The following is a 20000-nucleotide window of genomic DNA, read 5'->3' on the forward strand; positions in this document are numbered from 1 at the left end:
TATATTTGACACCAATAACCCTGTTTCCACTAAAATATGTTGATTCAGACCACACCTCAAAATGTGTTCCTGCCAATCACAGCTTTAACTGATTTGGAAATTCAAAATAAAAAACATTAGAAACGAGCATGTTACAATGATTTCTCGGATAGAAAATATCCAGAATTATCACTATTTTTGTTCATTTCAAGTTGCTTTTATTTTGAAATGACACATCACAATAACCTGTGATTGGCTGGGTTACATTTTGAGGTCGTTCACTATTAGTATAAACTATTATGAGTCACTAGAAACTGGGATTTTGTTCATAATCTCATTTTGATCATTGTAATAGGCTAAATTTCCAATTGTTTTTATTATGAAATTCCAAATCAGATATAGCTGTGATTGGACACACTGGGATGTCACACTCAATGTCTGATAACTTTCCAGTTATTGTGACCTCTGGATGACCAAAAATATTAAATCTGAACATAAAGTCTGTCAATATTATTTTGACACAACTGCCATTGTTATAATCAGGAGTCAAATCAGTCTGCAGCTGTCTGAGGAGCATCACGGCAGTTTTCAGTGTAGACGTTATTCCGTTTATTTGAACAAGCTCCTCTTGCTGGCTCTTCCAGGGAGGAGGCTATGTTATTAAAAAGTGAAATAACAATACACATACACTGGTAAGAAGTATCCCCTCCCCATTCAGTTCATCAGCTGTGCCTGAACAGATTTGGGCGCCATGAGGATGAGAAGCATGCACAGCATGCGTCGCCAGGGATTCTGGGCCCCCTAAAAATATATCTCAGTGGGTCCCATCACCACAGTCAACCCTACAAAATATAACATTGCTGCTATAATACTGGTTTATTTGCATTAAACAAAAATATATGCTTAAAACTATCCTGGTTAACTGACTCAAATCTAAGCTACACACATATATATATATATATATATATATATATATATATATATATATATATATATATATGTATATATATATATATATATATATATTACAATTTCTCCAAATATAATTTCACAATATTGACCTTCAGACTGTCCACCTCTTTAACAAGATTATTTGAAGCCAAGTGACTTGTTGAATAACAATAAGGGGGCAATATTTGGTATAATCTGACCTCATGAAGTCAAGTAAAACTCTAAAAACCCACAGTCTACTTTCAATCAGATTCAGCCACACTTGATGCTATGAAACTATGACAATGACAAGCGTTTTTCTGCATAAACAGCTGTTTAAATCACACTAATAGTCCATTGTATATGTGTTTTTAACTTATTAATCGTACATCCACATTGACTGATCAAGGCTCACGGTCTGTTCTGCAGCCACTGTCCACTCAGCACCCCAGGAGCTGCCTGCTGTTGACAGACGGCTGCGGTAAACAGACACTCCGCTTTTTTCCAGAAAGGAATTCTAAATGTTTGTTTATTTATTCAGACAATTTTAGTTATCTTATTGCAGTTATAACAAAAGAAAAGAAAAGCATAGTTGAAAACTTTCAGGCCCATGAGGGGCCCACCTTCCCACCTGGGCCCTAGGTAGTCAGTCCCACTTTTCCCCCCACTACGACGCCCCTGAGCGGAGGCAAATGATGTGCCGTTCTCTTGCAAACCATTCTTTTTATGTTGCATTGTGGGAAAATCTTTGCGTGTTTTCTAGCGAGTTTAAGAGGTGTTGGAATTTAACCGAGCAAAGATGCGCCCCTACTGGACTTTGAGTCATCGTTTCAGTCACTCAATTCCTCATGAGCAGAATTTTAATAGGAAACTCCACGCCCTGGGATTGGAGGGATATTTTCTCCAAGAAAAAACATGCAAACATCCAGTTTGTTGTTGACAAGAGCTCTTACGACAAACATCAGGCCATTTCTTGGACCACACAGTGCTTAAGCGATTTTCAACACTCTCTGCATTGTCCTGCAGATCGAAACAAGATGTAATAGGATTGAGGGGAGCAGGTATTTTCCATCAGCCCCGCCTGTCCTCACAGCTGTTCAGGAAAGCCCAAATCCTCCATCCAAGGTCAAGTTTACCCAAGATACTGGAGTACAATACCTCCATAAAACCACCATCCCACTGCAACACAACACAATAGACAAGAGACCCCCCTCGCCCTCCCTCTGCACACATACCTCCACCTTCAGCACTTTGATGCTATCATCTTCCTGCTGAGCAGATGGTTTTTCCAAGACTCTGAAGCATCATCCCACTTGTGCTGTTACTCGATTCACACACCAGCAGAGAAAAAATATCTCCCCTTTCCACACCTCGCCCCCCCCCCCTCCCCTTGTGGTCCTTTGTTCGGGCTCGGCTGTGTTCCTGTTTTGACCATAAAAGCTGTGTAGAGGGAGAGGAAAAGACAATACGTACAACAAGTTTTGGCCCTCAAGCAGACATTCAGGAGCCCAATTGGACGAGGATTTGCCATGATGGAAAGAGGAAGACCCCCTCCTCTCACCCTCCTTTCCATCCCTTCAATTAGGAGCAGGAGCATTGTATTTACGAGGTGAAGGGGGCAGGTGAGAGAGAGGGAGAGAGAGGTCTTTATCAGGAACACAAGGAGGAAAGGAAAGTAAAAGGTTGATCTAGGATTGAGGAGGCAGGGGATCAGAGGAGCTGAGGAGTTCAGTGTTGCTGTGCAGGAATGTTTTATCAGGGTGGGCCGGGGTCAGGTGGAGTCTGTTCATGCTTGTGTTCTGTGCAGGAGGGTTCACAACTGAGCTGTGCAAGATACTTATGTAAGAAAACTAAACACCCAAATCCAAACTGCTGTGCCCTGCAGGGGCGTTTCCAGGGGTGGCCAAGGGATGCCCTGGCCCCCCTTAAACTGTGAGTGGCCGAAACAATGAGGGCAATGATTTGGTATTTGTCAGAGGCCATCCTTAAGAGTACTCAGAATGTATTACTACAAGATTACAAGATTTTGTTGCATTTCAATGAGACACATTTTCCTTCTGTTTGTAATTTAAACTGTAACTTTGAACAGTCATCCTTTAAGATTAAATCTAAGGAGGTGTAAATGATGCCTCTCTTTCTCTTAGACACTTTCACACACATAGTGGTGAAAGTTTGAAAAGTGGAATAGGAATGCTTTTCATCATGTGTGCAAAAATACTCAATGCCACATCTGGAAAATCTGAAGTCAGTGCCCCAGTTTGGCAAAATCTGGCTTTGGCCCTGGTGCCCTGGAGGCTGCAAGGTTCTCAACTATGAGAACAATGGAACTAAGCTGCAAGCTCTGGTCTTAAAATATGAAGCCCATGAGGAAGTGTTACAAACTGCAGTTCATCGAGTGTCCACTTCAGGCTGGCTTCAAGGAAGACGATCTTTACAGCAGAAATAAACATGTTTACAGCCCGGTTCAAAAAATGATTTCAGTTTGAGTGGCTCATTTCTCTATCAGCACACACTGTACGAGGTGAATTTATTTATAACACGACAGTTCAGAAGATATTAGGATTACATGTTTTTACCCAAATAAGGAACCTAACTGACTTGACTGACAGACGGGAACACTGTAGCTGTTGGCTAGGAGGCTCAAAGCCTGCCTCTTTACCACACACTAGCTCGACAGAAGTTAGGTTGAGTTCAGCATTTCCAATATGGCTGCCGCAGATGGTAGGCTTCAAAACAGATGTAGTGATGTCATGGAGACTATGTCCATTGATTATACTCCTGGAGCCTTGCATGCTGTGGCATTACTCTACCCAGAGGGGAGTGTGGTCATTCAAATTGAAATGGTTGATCTCAGGAGGAAACTGCATGGAGCTATGGTGCAGGAAATGTCTCACATTGTCCTGTGTGTGGTGCTTTTGGTGGATGGGTCTATCATGCTAGGACAAAGGTGGAAGCTCAGGCTGCTGGTTGGGGTTTTGTGGAAATACTGTGTTTTAGGTTCAAGATTTGAACTGGATAGCAGCAGCAGAGAGACTGACCAGTACATGCATCAGAAGGCTTCAGCTCATGATCATCCCTCGTTCTGTACTAAAAGGACAGATCACTTTTTGATGTATGTGTTTGAGAATAAAAAACACATGAGTATGTGCATGAAATCTCTGAATGAGAGTATAAAGAATAACAAAGTCATTTTTATCCCACATCTGTCAAGAAATGAGCTCCAGACAGCCACATATTTCATTACCTGAGGATCCTAAGTTCTGATTAAAAGAAGAAATCTTTGATCTTCCTTTCTGCTGTGTCACTGTCCTATCATGTCTCCCCTGATGCTCGTGCTCCAGTCTCTGTAATAAAGTCAGTTCAGAATCAGAGCATGTGTAAACTTGCAGAGACACACAATAAGACCACAAAACTTCAGCTCACCCTGACTGTGATGGGTTTGTCCTTGAGCTCCCTGCTCACGTATGATTCCAGCTTTCCATTGAATGTGTGTATGTGTGTGTTGAAGTGTGTTTTGTGTCTACATATTGAAGTAATGTGAGAGGAAGGATATGCAGAGTTTGAATCATAATGTGGTTTCATTGTGTAACACTTCAACACTTCGCTCTGACAGAGCCCCTCCCCGTCTATTTCCATTTCCATGTTTCCATTCCTCTGTCACACATTTTTCTCTGTCATCTCTCCCTCTGGTATGACAGAAATGAACAAGTCTCCTCACAGATTCCTCGTGTAATCAGCTCACATCTCTGTTTAGGCTTCTAATGCCTTCATTGTCTAGCTAACCCCCGGCTGGTGAGTCACGTTAATCGTTTCATTTCGCCTGTGTGTACCTGTGCACACCAGACGAGAAGGGGAAACTGCACTAATAGACAAACATACATTTCAGAAGAGTCACAGCATTCCTTTCTTTTGCCACAAAACAATCCCAATAATTCCTCTCAGGCCAAATCCTGTAACCTTCAAAAAACAAAGCCCAAGTCACCCATCATAAAGTGCTTAAAGGTCAAACTGCAGGGATAAAATGTGGTTTTATATATTGATTGTCAGAGGTATACAAACAGAACATTAACTAAAGTATTCAAAGACAAAATTATTAAATAGGTGGGATTATACAGGGCGCTGTCTGTAAAGTTGTGCACACTGAAAATTATTACAGCAACATTTCTCCACATTTAGCTCTTAAATGTTTAAAAACGTAGTGAAATTTTAAAAGGCACCTTTCTTATCACAATTACAGGAATATCAGTGATCATTTTCACTATTACTTTTGTCGTGACACATATATTTAAGTTAAAATCACTGTTAAATCTAAATGCTACATATAAATATGAATTTAAAATGTTAAATCTGAATGTTTAACGTTAAATGTTAAATATAAATGAAAATGTTAAATGTTGCTCTGCGATCCTAAATATTTAGCTTATATGCAAATTCACACTGCCGCCTAGCGGAAATACCAAAATTAAAGCTTCATACAGACTTAGCAATACGAAGTTAGCTTGTTATTACCTTAGACTGGGTCAGTTCTGACTCAGCGCTTTGAAATCTCCAAAACTGCCTTTCAAACATTTTCTGCCAAATCAGTGCACATTATGGGGGCGGGCAGTCTGGCTAGCAACCTGTAGGAGTCAGTACTGACAGACCATGGTTGGGGTATCTGTATCTGTATTTAGCATTGAGATTTAACATTTAACATTTAACATTTAACATTTAACATTTAGATTTAACATTGAGATTTAAAATGTAACATTTAGATTCAACATTTAGATTTAACATTTGGGTTTAACATTAAACATTTAGATTTAACATTTAGCATTTAGATTAAACAGTGATTTTAACTTAAATATAATGGTCATGACAAAAATAAAGTGAAAAAACACTTCATTTGAATGACGTTTTCAAGCTAAATGTGGAGAAATGTTGCTGTTATTTTCAGTGTGCACAACTTTACAAAGATGTTGAAATGTTGGATATCAATACTAAATGTGGGCAAAGCTTCAGATTAAGAGCTAAACCTGGGTGTAATAACTCCAGGATGAGAGCGCAGGCTGCTCTGTGCGGCTTGTTTAAAATGTCACATGAGATGGACTCTTGATGTTGGTAGCACTGACTTTCTTCTTGTCTCCTCTTCACAGGATGAAGTGAAGGTTCCTTCCAAACTCAACGTCTCTAAATCAATGAAGGTTTCCGAGTCAGTGTCGGGAAGCAGAGGAGGCAGCCTGCTGGAGCTCAAAGAAGCTGATGAAGAGCCTGGAGAGGAGGGAGAGGGAGAGAAGGAAGACAAACCCCATGTAGACCTCTCTTCAGATGAGGAGGGAGTGGAGGTCGAGGAAATCCTTAAGGAGACTCGTGCTGAGAGAATCAAACGCAGCAGCCTGCAGCGTGTACAGACCCTGAAGACAGTTTTCTCAAAGGAGAAGATGGATAAGACCACAGCCAAGACCAAACAGAACCTGGAGAAGACCAAACAAAAAGCCAAGGAGAACCTGGAGCAGACGAGGCAGAAGACAAAAGACAATCTGGAAAAGACCAGGCAGAAAACCAAGGATAATATCGAGAAGACCAAACAAAAGACCAAGGAGAACCTGGAGAAGACCCGTCACAACATCGAGAAGAAGATGGGAAAGCTGGGAACCCGCATGAGTATGAACCCTGACCGCAAGCAGAAGATGCAGACGTCCCGTGAGAAGGTGAAGAAGGCCTTTACACCTGACCACACAGTTTACGCACGGTCCCAGACTGCCGTGTACAAGGTGCCCCCCTTCACCTTCCACGTCAAGAAGATCCGCGAGGGCGAAGCCGAGGTGGTCCAAGGCACCGAGATGGTGGAAGTGTCCCCGGAGGAGCACTTCTGTGGGGTGGAAGGAGAGGTCGAGGAGGGAGGAGAGGAGGTGGAGATGGAGATGATGAATGGAGGAGGGGATGATGAAGAGGCTGAGGAGGATGAAGAGGAGGACAGCCAAGATGTCCTGCATGAGCATGAAGACAGAGATAGAGACAGCGACTAGATAAAGAAGAAGAGATCCCGAAAAGAACCCTTTGCACCAACCCTGAGGCTCTTTTAAAGAATCATTCGGTCTTTTTTTAGATTTTGACTGTCATTCCTTTGAACGATAATAAGTTATGATCAGAAGGAAAGTGTGTGCTGAGATCTGGGAACATGGCGTCATTGCTTCAAATCAATAAGTCAGACATGTGGTTAACAAACTCAAAGTTTATCCAGACTACTCTAACTAATCTAGCGCAGATTAACCCTCCAGATATCACCTGCCCTGCAAAATCCAGCATGCATACCGCTCCAGACTTGCTGATGGCCACAGAGAAAAGAATCTAGAGTACATTTTAGACTCACAACCATCAGGTGAACCCAAAAACCACTTTAAATGAAAGCCATGTCTTGAGCTGGTTATGCCTAACACAAAGAAGACATGCTAAAGTGCAAAGATAATGACGATTAGAGTTTTAGTTTAGAAAATCAGTGCACATGCAAAGAGGGAAGAGAATCTGGAAGCCAATCATTGCCAAACATTGTTTGCCGACGCTCGCTGGGATTGCATCCCAGCTTTTCAGTGTTTCTGGTGTTCCTGACATCCAAAATCTGTTTCCCCCAGTGTTTGAAGAAGGTCTCAGTCCAGCAGTCGTTAGATCGATGCAGTGGCTTCACTCAAACCTACAATTTATAGGCCTTAAGTTTGCCGAAATAGAAACATTACGATGACGATATTCAAAAGGTAAAAATGCAAACTTGGTCTGAATCTGTAAATAGAGATTAGTGAGTCAGCAGCAACCCGGTGCCCATTTGATGGAGCCGGCTCTGACAGTCCACATCCCCAGATCTCAGCAGATGACTACGTTATCATTAGGAATGATGGTCAAAAATACAAACAGACCTGCGTGGGATAAAATCTTAGCAACTTAAGGTTGTACTTTAAATATATGTAAGGGCTCAATAAAAATCGTATTGTATTTGTTAGAGCACCCAAAGGGTTGTTTAGAATCTTTCTGTTTGGGATTAGTTGATGGTCGTGAAAATTAAAAGAAGAAGGAGATGTGGAAGCAGAAACTTTATCTTGGGGGGAAGTGAGGGAGGGTTGGGATGATTCAGAGAGGTCATTAGGAGACCGTTAAAATAAACTTTTTTGCATTTCCATTCTCAAATCAAAGTGCTAACCACTCACGACCAGTGGCATGAGAACACGGAAATGACTCCTCATCCTGCCCGCTGAATTTGAGTATTTGTTGACATAAAGAAAATTTTTTTTTGGAAGGGGGGGATGCAGATTCTCCAGTTTTTTAAAACACATTGAGCACATCTTCATGCTTCATTCATAAATTCCTTGTGTTTTGTTAATATTTTACAACTCACAGACACAAATGTATTCCTTCCAGCTCATTCATTCTCCAGCTGTTTAAACAAGTGTTATCTTACTCTGCTTTACTCTCTATTTAGAAGCACATTGACTCTGTTTAATGTCACGTTTCGGAGCCCACAGTTGAATATTTGTGTATAATTTGTCATCTCCTTTTCATCAGACAGGTTGTTGCCTGACAGCTGTCCTCTTAGCTCATCTTGTTTCAAGTTTTTCTAGCATTTTACTGCCAGTTTTCTCCAAGACTACACAGTGCCCATGAAAATGAAGGTCTGCAAAACACAGAGCCCAGATAGCTCTCTCATAGGTCCCTTACATTTCACCCTCTCATCCTCTTTACACGTGTTATGTGCTATTTAAACATGTTTTTCATTTAAACTGAGATAAGGACCAATTCTTTCAGCAACTACACAAACATACTTTGATAGAACCAGCCAGGACTCTTATCATCAGTGTGTATTTGGGGTCCAGTGAATGTGCAGAAGTTTCCAAACGAGTGTAAGTTAATGCTGCGGTGTGACACTGCCCCCTAGTGTCCAATCATCTCACCATGATCTTCTCTGCTCCAGGTTAAAGGTGCATTTTACCTGATCTGTAACTGTTCTCTTTCAATTGATGATTGCGTTCCAAAGTCCACATTAAAGTCAGATTTTTTTAACAAGATGTATAAATATGTTTTATATATTCACCACGTTTGGTGGTTTATTGAGAGTGCCTTGCAAGATTTAATCCAAGAACTAATGATCGACACTCTTGAATGTTCTGCTCTGACTGCAGTTTTATAGCACATTCAAAGTAAATTTGCGTTCCTCTATGCATATTCTGAACAAAGTCTGGTTAGGGTAGCGGGGCCTTGAAGCAGGAGTTCCTCCTGAACCGATCAAAGAGCAGAGGAGGAGGTAGACTCAAGATAAGTTTGTGAAATAAAACATGAGATTCTTCAGTTACCAAAGACCACAGCATCGCCATTTTAACTGTCATAGTTTGGTGACCGTCTGAAATACGTGACAGTTTTTACTTGTTTTTTTCTCTTTATGTATATAATGTGAATCACTGCCTCTGCAGATCATCAGCATTATGATTTGATTTAGCAGAGAGCCTCTTGCCTTCTACTGCCTGCCCCTCTTCTCCTTCATTTAGAACAGCTTCTTATTTTGATGTTTGCACATGTCACTGTGCAGCATGTGCTACCCACACTCTTTTATATGTAAACAATGATCAAATAATGTAGCTTTTTGATGCACAATTCAGAGAGATCATTCTTTTAGCGTTTCAATGCTCAGCCATTCAAAGAAGATTAACAATGTGTGTCAGAGCAGTAACAACATGCAGCTGTGCTGAGGCCTGGAACAGCGAAGCACAAAATGTAGTTCACACTTAACTGTTTCCTTGCTCTTGTTTTGTTGGTAACTGATTCCTGTATAATGTTTCATTACTTAACCACTAATGATCTAATGAATAAAAGCTATTTGGTTCACAAGCTCGTGTTTCTTTTGTATTTCATTTTATAAAAATCATTCAACAAGATGTATGTCATTGATATCTGTGTGTTAAGCATCGCTGTGATGATGCAGAGTTAGATACTGTAAGAAGACAAAAAAATTGCTCTAACAATACTTTTCAAATGATATTCCATTATGATTGTTTTGTTATATCATCAGCATCCTCATAACATTATAATCAAATGTCACAGTGATGTCAGTAATCACAGATGTCAATGCTTAAAGGACACCGACCACTACTAGGGATGTCCTGATTGAGAAACTCAGGGCTGATTTTGATGTAAAAACAAAATTTAAAAAATGGCTGACACCCAAACATAACTTCTTTGATTGATTGTCACTTTAAAAATAAATGTTGTCATTAATTCCCACAGGGACTCTAATAAATCTGTAAAAATCTTTCAGGCCTTAATTTCACTGTCTTTTAGTGAGCACAAAATCAATATCATACATTATAAAATAACTGTTTACTTTTTAACGTTCTCTTACATTAAAAAAGGGACTTTGCAAACACAGTAGTATATTCAGTACCTCATCCCAACATAAACCTTATTTGAAGGAAACATAAACACTGTTATTTTGCAATTAAATTAAAGTTAGAAACTTTTATAAAAGCAGTAAAAAAAGTAAAATATCAACCATGAATAAACAAACATAAATAGGACTATCAGTTTGTCCTTGTATTTATTTTATATTGAAAATAATACATTTATTTTGTGTGTTAAAATATGGCTATTACTCACCTCTTATAATTAAACGGATGTGAGACAATAGCTGTGCAATTTGTAAATGCTAAAAATAGGCCAATATCTGTCAACAGGGCTGCATATACCAGGGGTTCCCAAACTTTTCGGCCCGTGACTCCCAAAATATAGATGCCAAAGATTCACGACCCCCCTGCCCCCTGAAGTGATTTAATGTGGCTTCATTTAGCTTGTCTGCAGAAAATGAGCCTACCTATATGAGCATGTGTCTGCGTTTCCTGGGCTGTTATGAATGAACCTACTGCTCCTGATGCTTTTGATAATGAACTAATCACTAACCCTAAACTTAGGAGTCATCTGGGAACAAAGAAAGACAGAAAACTCATTACGTTTTCTATTTTCAAGGTTTTGTTTCAAGTTTAGCTACTATTTTTAATGTCAATATTTTTTACTGTAATGGGTAAAGTGTACTATTTTTAGATAACTTAAAAAAAACATTCTGGAAGACATCTCACGATTTGTGTCTCGTGACCCCCCAGGGGTTCCCGACCATATCGGTGCATCCCAAGGCACAACATGAGGCTACTGTTTGAGCCAATTTTATACAAACCTTAAATTCACTGGTGGGTGAGTTTTTCAGCCAGTTTAGGCTTGTGTCTTGGTGAGGACAAAAATGTCCTGTAGGTGTATTAAATTCAGATAAGTGACCCATCTATTTACATTTTTAACTCCTCCATCTATCTACATTTCCAACGAAGGCTCCATCATTTGTTTAATCTAAAAATGACATAGACACATACAAAATTGTGCTATCCATTTTCTTATGCAGAGATATGTTGGGGGAAAAAAAAGCTAAATATAAACTAAATTCTGTCTCCAACAGCCACAGTGCAGAGAATAATGAAATAGTGATCAGCAATGGATCCTTAAAAGTAGAATAAAAGTTACCACATCAGTTGTGGAGGGTTTAAAAAATAAAGAAAAATATAAATAAGATGCAAAGATTAATCAGTGAGCTCTTTTAAATCTCTTCTGAAAACATCCTGATTTTATCTGAATTTAATTTAATTTGAACCGTTTTAAGAAATATATTTTCATAGAATTGTATTCCTTAAGAGTTGTCTTAGGGGAATTTTATGTATTTTTAATGTTTCATTTATTTTCATTTTTATTTAATGTAAAACACTTTGTAACTTGGTTTTGGAAAAGTGCTCTGCAAATAAAATCCTTATTATTATGAAAGAAATAAGCAAAAAGGTATATAAAAGGAAAATACACCTTACACAAATATGATTTATGTACTCAGTTTTTATTTTTAGATTTTTAGATTTTTTTAATTAATTTTTTTATGAATGTTTAGTCCCAGTTTGGATTATAATGTTGCGTTGTATTATTGTAATTCATCAGCACAGAGGTGGGGCTGATCTATGGCGGAAATACAGGAGCGTCAAAGTTACCGGGAGTTAGCATGAAGACAACCGGAAGGAGAAGCTTCCGGTACGACATTAAAAAGGTTACTATTCAAAGTGTTACTGTTCTACTTTTAGTAAGTGAAAAACTTAAGTATTCAACTTAAAAACTTAAATATAACGTGGATGAATGTGTACAAAAAACATTTAGCTGATTTAGTATGATGGGAAGTATTCTTGTGTTCAATCGCGATTATAACGATGTGCTTTTATTTTGAAACCCGTAACCGGAAGTTGTGTTTGGCAGCCTTTCTCAGCTTGATGCTAAACAACAACAGCTGCTTTACCATGAACCCAGAAGGCGTTAAAGTAGTTTGCGATGTGACATGTATGATAACTAATGTGTGTTGGCTTTAAAGGTGAGGTGTGCTCGTGCTGTCTGCTGCTCATGGTGTTTCTTGAAGACTTGCGTCAGTCTCTTTAAAGGTAAGTGAAAGCTGAAACTGAGACTGAGCTGTTTACTACTTGTGGCGCATGAAAGTGAAGTTTGGGTCGAGCTCTTTGCTGTGTTAGCCTTTTAACCACCGCAGGCTAGCAAACCTTGCTGCGTGTGGTCTCTCTGGTAAATGTAATGCGGATTCCGGACCTTCACAGTCAGCATGTGCAGCTTTTCATCTCCTCAGTCCTCCTCACAGATCGCCATTTGCAAGTTTGGTGCATTGAAATCTCTGGCTGCTTTCATCAGTGCTCCCCAAGTTTGCAAGCTAAGCTATTTCTGAGAGTTGACGAAAGAGAAAGCTGCAGAGAGAGAGAGAGAGAGAGAGAGGGGGGGAGAGGAAGGCGGGACTGAACACATCCACACGGCTGTGCAACACATGAATTACTGCTCTGCTCCTCTGCTTTCTCTCTTACTACATGACATGGTTTGTTAAATTAAACCTATCAGACAGAAGTGCTTTAAAATCTGTCTGTGGGATTAGTTTAAAATACTTGCAGTTTATAAAGTTGACCTAAAGTTGCATGTTTCCTGATTACTCACAACACATATAGACTGTGGAGATTTGATGGCCCTTCCCTGAAACTGTGAACCCCTGTTGCACCAATTTGTGCATCAAGATGGATTCATCAGGTCATTGCAGAGGAATTTACATCTAGATTGTTTTCTTTTGTTATTCAATATATTTTGAATTCACTAATCACGTTTAATAATAATGATAATGATAATACCTTTATTTATTTACAGACTTTAAACAAAATTAAAGTCACACATTTGGAAAACAAACACAAAAGACCCAATTTAACACAGGCAACCCAATAACCCAACGATAAGAATTGAGACCAGGGGACCAAGATAATAAGACAGTTAAAAATATCAAAGGAAAGAAAGAATAAAAAGGGGATTCAAGCAGTAAAAAAGGAATAAAGCATTAAAAGAAAGGTAAAAGCAATGAGTTGAAATAAAAGCTTAACAGAGATAAAATCATCGATATAGGTAAAGTGTTTAAGGATATGCAGATAAAAGCAGTAAATTAATAAAATAGGGATAGGCAATGATTTTGGAATATTCAAATATTCAGTCACTTTGTAAAAATCGAAGAGTTACTTTGATGATTTTCTAATTTTAAAAGTAAAAATTTCACCGGTGCAAATTGTTTGCTAACTGCATTAAATGACAGAAGATGAAGAATGCTGACCACATTAAAGCTAGGGTTGGTACTCACGGAAAACTAGCATGAATGTAGCATTCAGGACTCTGTCTAGTGAAAGTTAAAAACACAAACAAACATGAAGTGTACGCTTTGCAGGAGGCGGGCAGAACGGCAGGACAGGATTTGATTGGTTTCATAACTTGGCTCCTGATGACAGGGATTGGTTGGTGTTTTCCCAGGTTTACTCCGGCTGTAGATAGCAGCTTTTTTTTTACCTCTTTTTTAAGAACACATTATCTATTGATTGCCATCGGGACATAAAGATCATTTTAACCAGTATAACAAAAAGTGTATCTAAATCTGACTACCAACCCCAGCTTTAAGGATATGCAGATGATTATTATATTATTTCTATCGTCAAATACATGCCAATGATTATCGAATAGTATTTTGGCTTGGAATGCCGATCCCTGGAGTAAAATCAATAAAGGCAGTAAATGAGATATTAGGAGAGCAAAAAATAAAATGAGATTACAAGGTAAATTGACATAAAAGGCAGTAAGAAGACGACATCACATAAACATGTCTATAAAAGTGAGTTTTAAGAAGTGATTGAAAAATGTTACAGATTTCTCGGGCAGACAGTCTAGGGCCCCTAATAAAAAATGCTTGGCCCCCTAGACTTTGGAACAGCCAGGAGGTTTCCACCCAAAGATCTGACACGAGACTTCCACCAGGTCCATGTCCAGTCCAACTTGGATCCGCTGCGGTCCGGCTCCGTGCTGTCTTGTTGGCCAACACCACCGGTTGCGTTTTCAGAACGCAGCACGGAGCAGGACCGCCGGACGGCTGGAGTCACGTGACCGAGGTTTCCCTGCTGTAATTACTGAATCAAGGATTCTCCTCCTCCTCTCCTCATCCATGTTGTCTTTCTGGTCCTCTGAAAACCTCTGACCTGTTGACTCCAGGCCTGGCTCCGCTCATCATGACAGTTTGTTGTTGTAGTTAAGTGAAATACGATCTGGTGATAACACAGAGTGTTTTATTCTGAAAATTAACCGGATGTTTTCATTTTTTTTTGGTGAAACCTGACTTCCTGTCCCGCTCCATCTGCTCTGTTGAGATTGATGCATCGTGCTCCGGCAAAAATAGAAGTCTTGTGTATCTGATCCGTTTCATTCCGACCTGCCGGATTAGAGACGCAGCCGACACGCAACGGAGTGGATCCAGTGGAAGTTAACTCATTGACTAGAATAGAAACCTATCGGATCGGTGCTGTGACGGATCAGAGATGGACCGGACAACGGATCTGGTGGAATTTAAATATATTTATATAATACAATAAAACATAATTTAATGACGGGCATTTTCGGCAGAGGTCAGGGCCAACCGTACAGCAACGCTCTTTGCAGAGCTCAGCTACATCTTACATATCACATGATTACATATCCAAATACATTTCAACACAGTTCCATCTTTGCATAAAAATGTCCATCTTCAGTTGTAGACTTGCAGTCACCTGTTCCATCCACTGCTGTCATCTTTCGACAGCAGCTGTGAAGCTCTTTTTAATAAGATTGTCTCCTGCAGGCCCGGCCAGTTAGCAAGCTGTAATTATGGACAGATAACATCACTTTGTAAATTGAGTAGAAAGCTTCCATTCAATTATTATCTGTATCGTTTCCTCTGGTGTTCTTGTGCAACCCATTCTGAAAAACAGTAAAAACAACAACCTCGACCCTCAACCTGACCCATTAATCCTAATATCATAAATGTAAGGCCTCTCAACTGATTGCCAATGTGAGTACAAATTGCACTTTTGATAAACATCAGTCTTGATCCAGAGCTCTGCGCAGTACTGAGACCGCCTCATAAAGCAGGACATGGGTTACTCCTGTCTGAACTGCTTGTAGTGCTTTTCTTTCTACTTGTAATCAAAACCTATCTGATGTCAAAGGCCATCAGGCTGTAAAATTTCTGCACCCAATCACAACAAACATTATCCTCAGACTCTTTCCAAACAGAGCAGGTCTAGACCGTACTCTATGTTCTATTATTAACAAAGACCCAACATCAAGACAGGATAAGATCCAGTCCCATCTTACAGACAGGACTCAGTCTGATCTCATCTTAAAGGTGACATATCACGCTTTTTTCAACAATATATAGTGGTCTAAGAGGTCCCCAAAACATGTCTTTAAAGTTTATGCTCAAAAAAACACTTTGAAATCAGATTTTGGCATGCCTGAAAATCCCTCTTCTTCAGCAGTCATCAGAACACTCTGTTTTCCCTCTGACCACGCCCCCTCCGGAAGTGGATGTGCCTCGGCTCTCCAGCACGTTGATCTAATGTTTACATGTTGGCTGAATACACACGGCTACTCAGAGATTACGTTACTTCAACCCTCTGAATCTGATCCAGAATCTGATCCTGACGGAGAGGCGCCTGTAGCAGGACCTTCCTGAACGATTGGTCATAGATTTAGTGTTTCTTGTTGTTTTATTTATTAGTATGTCGACGTGTGTCTTGGTACACAGCTACGAACATGTAGCTATGTGGCTATGCTAACTAGCGCTAGCACTTATCCATGATAAATAAAAATCATCCACTAGATCTTCAAATCTGCAGACGTGGGGAGTAAAACCGACCTCTGCCAGAAAGGCAGCAGGACCTTTTATGAAGGATTGGTCACAGATTTAGTGTTTCTTGTTGTTTTATTTGTCAGTATGTCGACGTGTGTCTTCGTACACAGCTACAGCTACAGCTACAGCTACAGCTATGAACATGTAGCTATGTGGCTATGCTAATTAGCGCTAGCACTTATCTATGACAAATAAAAATCATCCACTAGATCTTCAAATCTGCAGACGTGGGGAGTAAAACCGACTTCTGACAGAGAGGCAGCAGGACCTTTTCTGAAGGATTGGTCTCAGATTCTGTGTTTCTTGTTGTTTTATTTGTCAGTATGTAGATGTGTGTCTTGCTACACAGCTACAGCTACGACATGTAGCTATGTAGCTATGCTAACTAGCGCTAGCACTTGTCCATGATAAATAAAAATCATCCACTAGATCTTCAAATCTGCAGACGTGGGGAGTAAAACCGACCTTTGTGTTTATTAAGACAGCCTACAACTAGCATGCCTCCCTCCTAAGCTCCTTGTTAGCACACATTTGTGCAGGTAATGAAAAACGGAGGAGGGATTCAGTATTATTTTATACAGTCTATGGGCTGAACAAGCTCCGAGCTCTGACTCCGTGACAGACCGGATATTGTTGTTACGTAACAAAAACACGGAAGTCTGAAACGGCTCGTTTCACACACATTTACAGAAAGCTGTAGAAATCAAAACAGGGGCAGAATGGATTTTTTACATTCTCGGGGGGTTTGTAGACATGCCAGGGACACATATTTCAGGTAAAGAACCATTAAAAAGTCAATTTTGCATGATATGTCACCTTTAATCCACCATGAGCAGAGCACTTTGCAGCATTTAGCAAGTTACAGTGGCAAGGACAAACTTCCTTTAACAGGCAGAAACCTCCAGCAGGACCAGACTCATGTTAGACACACATCTGCTGAGACCGTGATGGAGAGAGGGATAGAGGGAGATGAAGAGAGAGAGAGAGAGAGAGAGAGAGAGAGAGAGATGATAGTGGTGAGACCATAGACTGTATAAAATATGGATGCAGTACCCGTGACGTCACCCATCTGTTCCTGAGTGCTGTTTTGAAGCCAATCGACGGCGGCAGCCATATTGTAAATGCAGAACTCAACCAGGCAGAGTGTGCATAAAGGCCAAGGGAAGGACTTTGAGCCTCCGAGCCAACAGCTATGTGTTCCCGACCGGGAGTCACGTCAGTCATGTCCTTATTTGGGCAAAAACTTGTAATCTTAATATCTTCTGAACCGTCAGGTTAGAAAAAAATTCACCCCCTGCACAGCGTGTGCCGATAGAGAGATTAGCTTTGTAGAGCCAAGCTGTTTTTTTGAACCAGGCTGTAAACATGTTTATTAATGCTGCAAAGATCGTCTTTTTCCCATTCATGTCTATGTGGTTTCTGGTGTTCCTGCAGCCAGCCTCAAGCAGATTCTCAATGTATTGCAGTTTATAACACTTCCGCATTGGCTTCATCGTTTGAGACCAGAGGTTGCCGCTTGGGTGAGACGGATAGTAGTAGTTGTAGGAGCTGGAAATCTACGGCAGCGACTCGGAGGAACCTACGAGACAAGGGAGCTCAGGGACTCCAGAAAGGTCTATGTTTAGCAACTTTGATGGGACAGGAAGAGTTAAAGTGAGAGACAGGCAGAAACCTCGAGCAGAACCAGACTCATGTTAGACGCACATCTGGTTAACGCTGGAAGATGGGTTAAGGAACACATCATGGTTTGGATAAAGAATAAGCGAATATTGTGCTTGATTTTACGCAATCCTAAATTCCCTGGGAGGAAGTTATGCCATCCATGAACCCTTACCCATCTGCCACGTGGACTCTCTCTCTTTGTACTACAGCACACAATACAACAGCATGAAATCTACGTCGGTTAGATGTAAGTCTACCTCAGGAAACACACACGTGTAAGAGACAAACATTGAAATGTAAACAAAGAGACCGCTCCCTCGTCAGCTCTGTGTCTGGTGTTCGGTCCCGTTGATTCAATCACTCGATCCGGGTTGTTGTGATGGAGCAAGGTCTCTGTAATTTTGGCACAGCCATCTCTGATTTCTCGTTGCTTAGTTAGCCTGAATCCCATTTCATCCAATCCATTTTCCTGTGACCAAATGTAAGCTGGAGCAGCCAGGTCCAAGCTGGATTAGCTTGGATTAGCCCCCAGTTCCAGCTCTTTCTGTCTTCTGTGGGCAGCTGCAAAGACCACCACTGGCTTTCTTTTGTAATACACTATCTACTCTATGAGAACAATGATCAGGACTTTGCTGAACTTATCTTTGTACACGTATAGGATTTAAGTTTGACATTTGTTAATGTTACTTTCATCCCTACCCTCACTCTGGAAGGCTTTATTTTGCTTTATTTAATGAGAGTATTTTAATAATCCTGTTAATTCCAAAGTTGTAATAGTTCCAAAGCTGTTTTCTTTTATTCTAATCTCACTTTCCCCTCCTTCATTCTTTCGCTGTTTTTCTAAATTCTCGCAACCCATCCCTCTGCCTCCACAGGAGCACCATGGCAATGTGGATCCAGGCCCAGCAGCTGCAGGGTGAGGCGTTACACCAGATGCAGGCTCTGTATGGCCAGCACTTCCCCATCGAGGTGCGACATTACCTGGCCCAGTGGATCGAGAGCCAGCTTTGGTATGCAATATATATGATCTTTATTTTGATTTAGAAGTTTCAACGCCACTGTCAGTCTGTTTAGTTTGATGCCAATGTGGGCTGAATGTCTTTTTAAAAGCATGATCTGAAAAAAGAGACTGCTCTGAATATTTTCCCAGCTTCAGTTAAAACATAAAGATTCAAATCAAACGGAGACTGATTGTCTTCACCTCCATAAAGCCTGCAGTTTACTTAATAAAGAATAATCATGAGTGTGTTAGATTTGTCATAGGAGTAAGTGCCAGTTTAAGGTATAGCTCATATAGGCAGTCAATGCCGCGGTCACACCAAATACAAACGATCGCGATCAGAACACGAGAATATTTTGTGTTTACTCGCTAAATTTGTGTGTCAAAAATGCGTGTATGTGAGTTCCCAAGACGCATATTTTTGCAAGAGGAGAAGGGTTCCCTTCAAACACTGCTCCAGTCTTTCGTCATCACACAAGGCCAAGCTCAACTACATTAAATGGTGAAGCCAGTTATACTAAAGGAGGCAGTGCTTACTTGATAGTACAACCGATAGCTGGAATCAAATGACAGACAAAGATTTTTACAATTTAGCAGATAATCCTCCTCTCTCACTTTCAGTTTAATTCAAAAAACTTTATTTGTCCTTGAGGTGCAATTTAAAGGCAAGAGGGCAGTGGTGTAAGAACAGAGTTAGCTCAACAACTACAAATACATTCACACATACATACACCATACATACGAACATAAATCTACATACATTGAACCTAAATTAAAATTGAAATGATGAAGTATAGGGGAATGTGCCATGGTTGTGGATGGATAGAGAATTAATTAACTGGGCAATCATATATGTCAACAGAGCAGTTTAAAGTAGAGTAATACTGGGTGGGTAACGGGCTTATAAAAGCAAAGTTCTGCAACTTCTGACGAGGCGCTCTGTGCTGAAAGTTCAGTGGATCTGCGCTCGACTCCTCCGGGCTGCAGTGTCGAGCGCAGGTCCACTGAACTGCGCGCTCCTCCCACATTCATTCAGTCCAAGCTGGTCACGTTTGTTTTAACTGGGCTTCATATGGGCTCGCAGAAGTGATTAAGGTTACCTCTCTCATAGATCAGGTCTATACCTTTTTCTTTTATTTAACAGACTGAATA

The 20000-nt window shown here is 40.3% G+C and overlaps 2 protein-coding genes across 2 annotated transcripts in view; both read left to right on the forward strand.

Annotated features, from left to right (window-relative positions):
• LOC117830055 (caveolae-associated protein 1-like) overlaps positions 1 to 9759 on the forward strand; it is a 39759-nt gene extending 30000 nt beyond the window's left edge. The window contains exon 2 of the mRNA XM_034707963.1: positions 6045 to 9759. Coding sequence (XP_034563854.1) covers positions 6045 to 6917 — 873 coding nt within the window. The 3' untranslated portion in view covers positions 6918 to 9759. The remainder of the gene's footprint in view (positions 1 to 6044) is intronic.
• A 2448-nt stretch (positions 9760 to 12207) lies between these two features.
• The window catches only part of LOC117829940 (signal transducer and activator of transcription 5B-like), a 29080-nt gene continuing 21287 nt past the window's right edge, over positions 12208 to 20000 (forward strand). The window contains exons 1-2 of the mRNA XM_034707761.1: positions 12208 to 12380; positions 18724 to 18858. Of these exons, the coding sequence (XP_034563652.1) occupies positions 18731 to 18858 (128 nt within the window). The 5' untranslated portion in view covers positions 12208 to 12380; positions 18724 to 18730. The remainder of the gene's footprint in view (positions 12381 to 18723; positions 18859 to 20000) is intronic.

The sequence above is a fragment of the Notolabrus celidotus genome, chromosome 18 (assembly GCF_009762535.1).
Source record: "Notolabrus celidotus isolate fNotCel1 chromosome 18, fNotCel1.pri, whole genome shotgun sequence".
In the NCBI taxonomy this organism is placed as follows: Eukaryota; Metazoa; Chordata; class Actinopteri; order Labriformes; family Labridae; genus Notolabrus; species Notolabrus celidotus.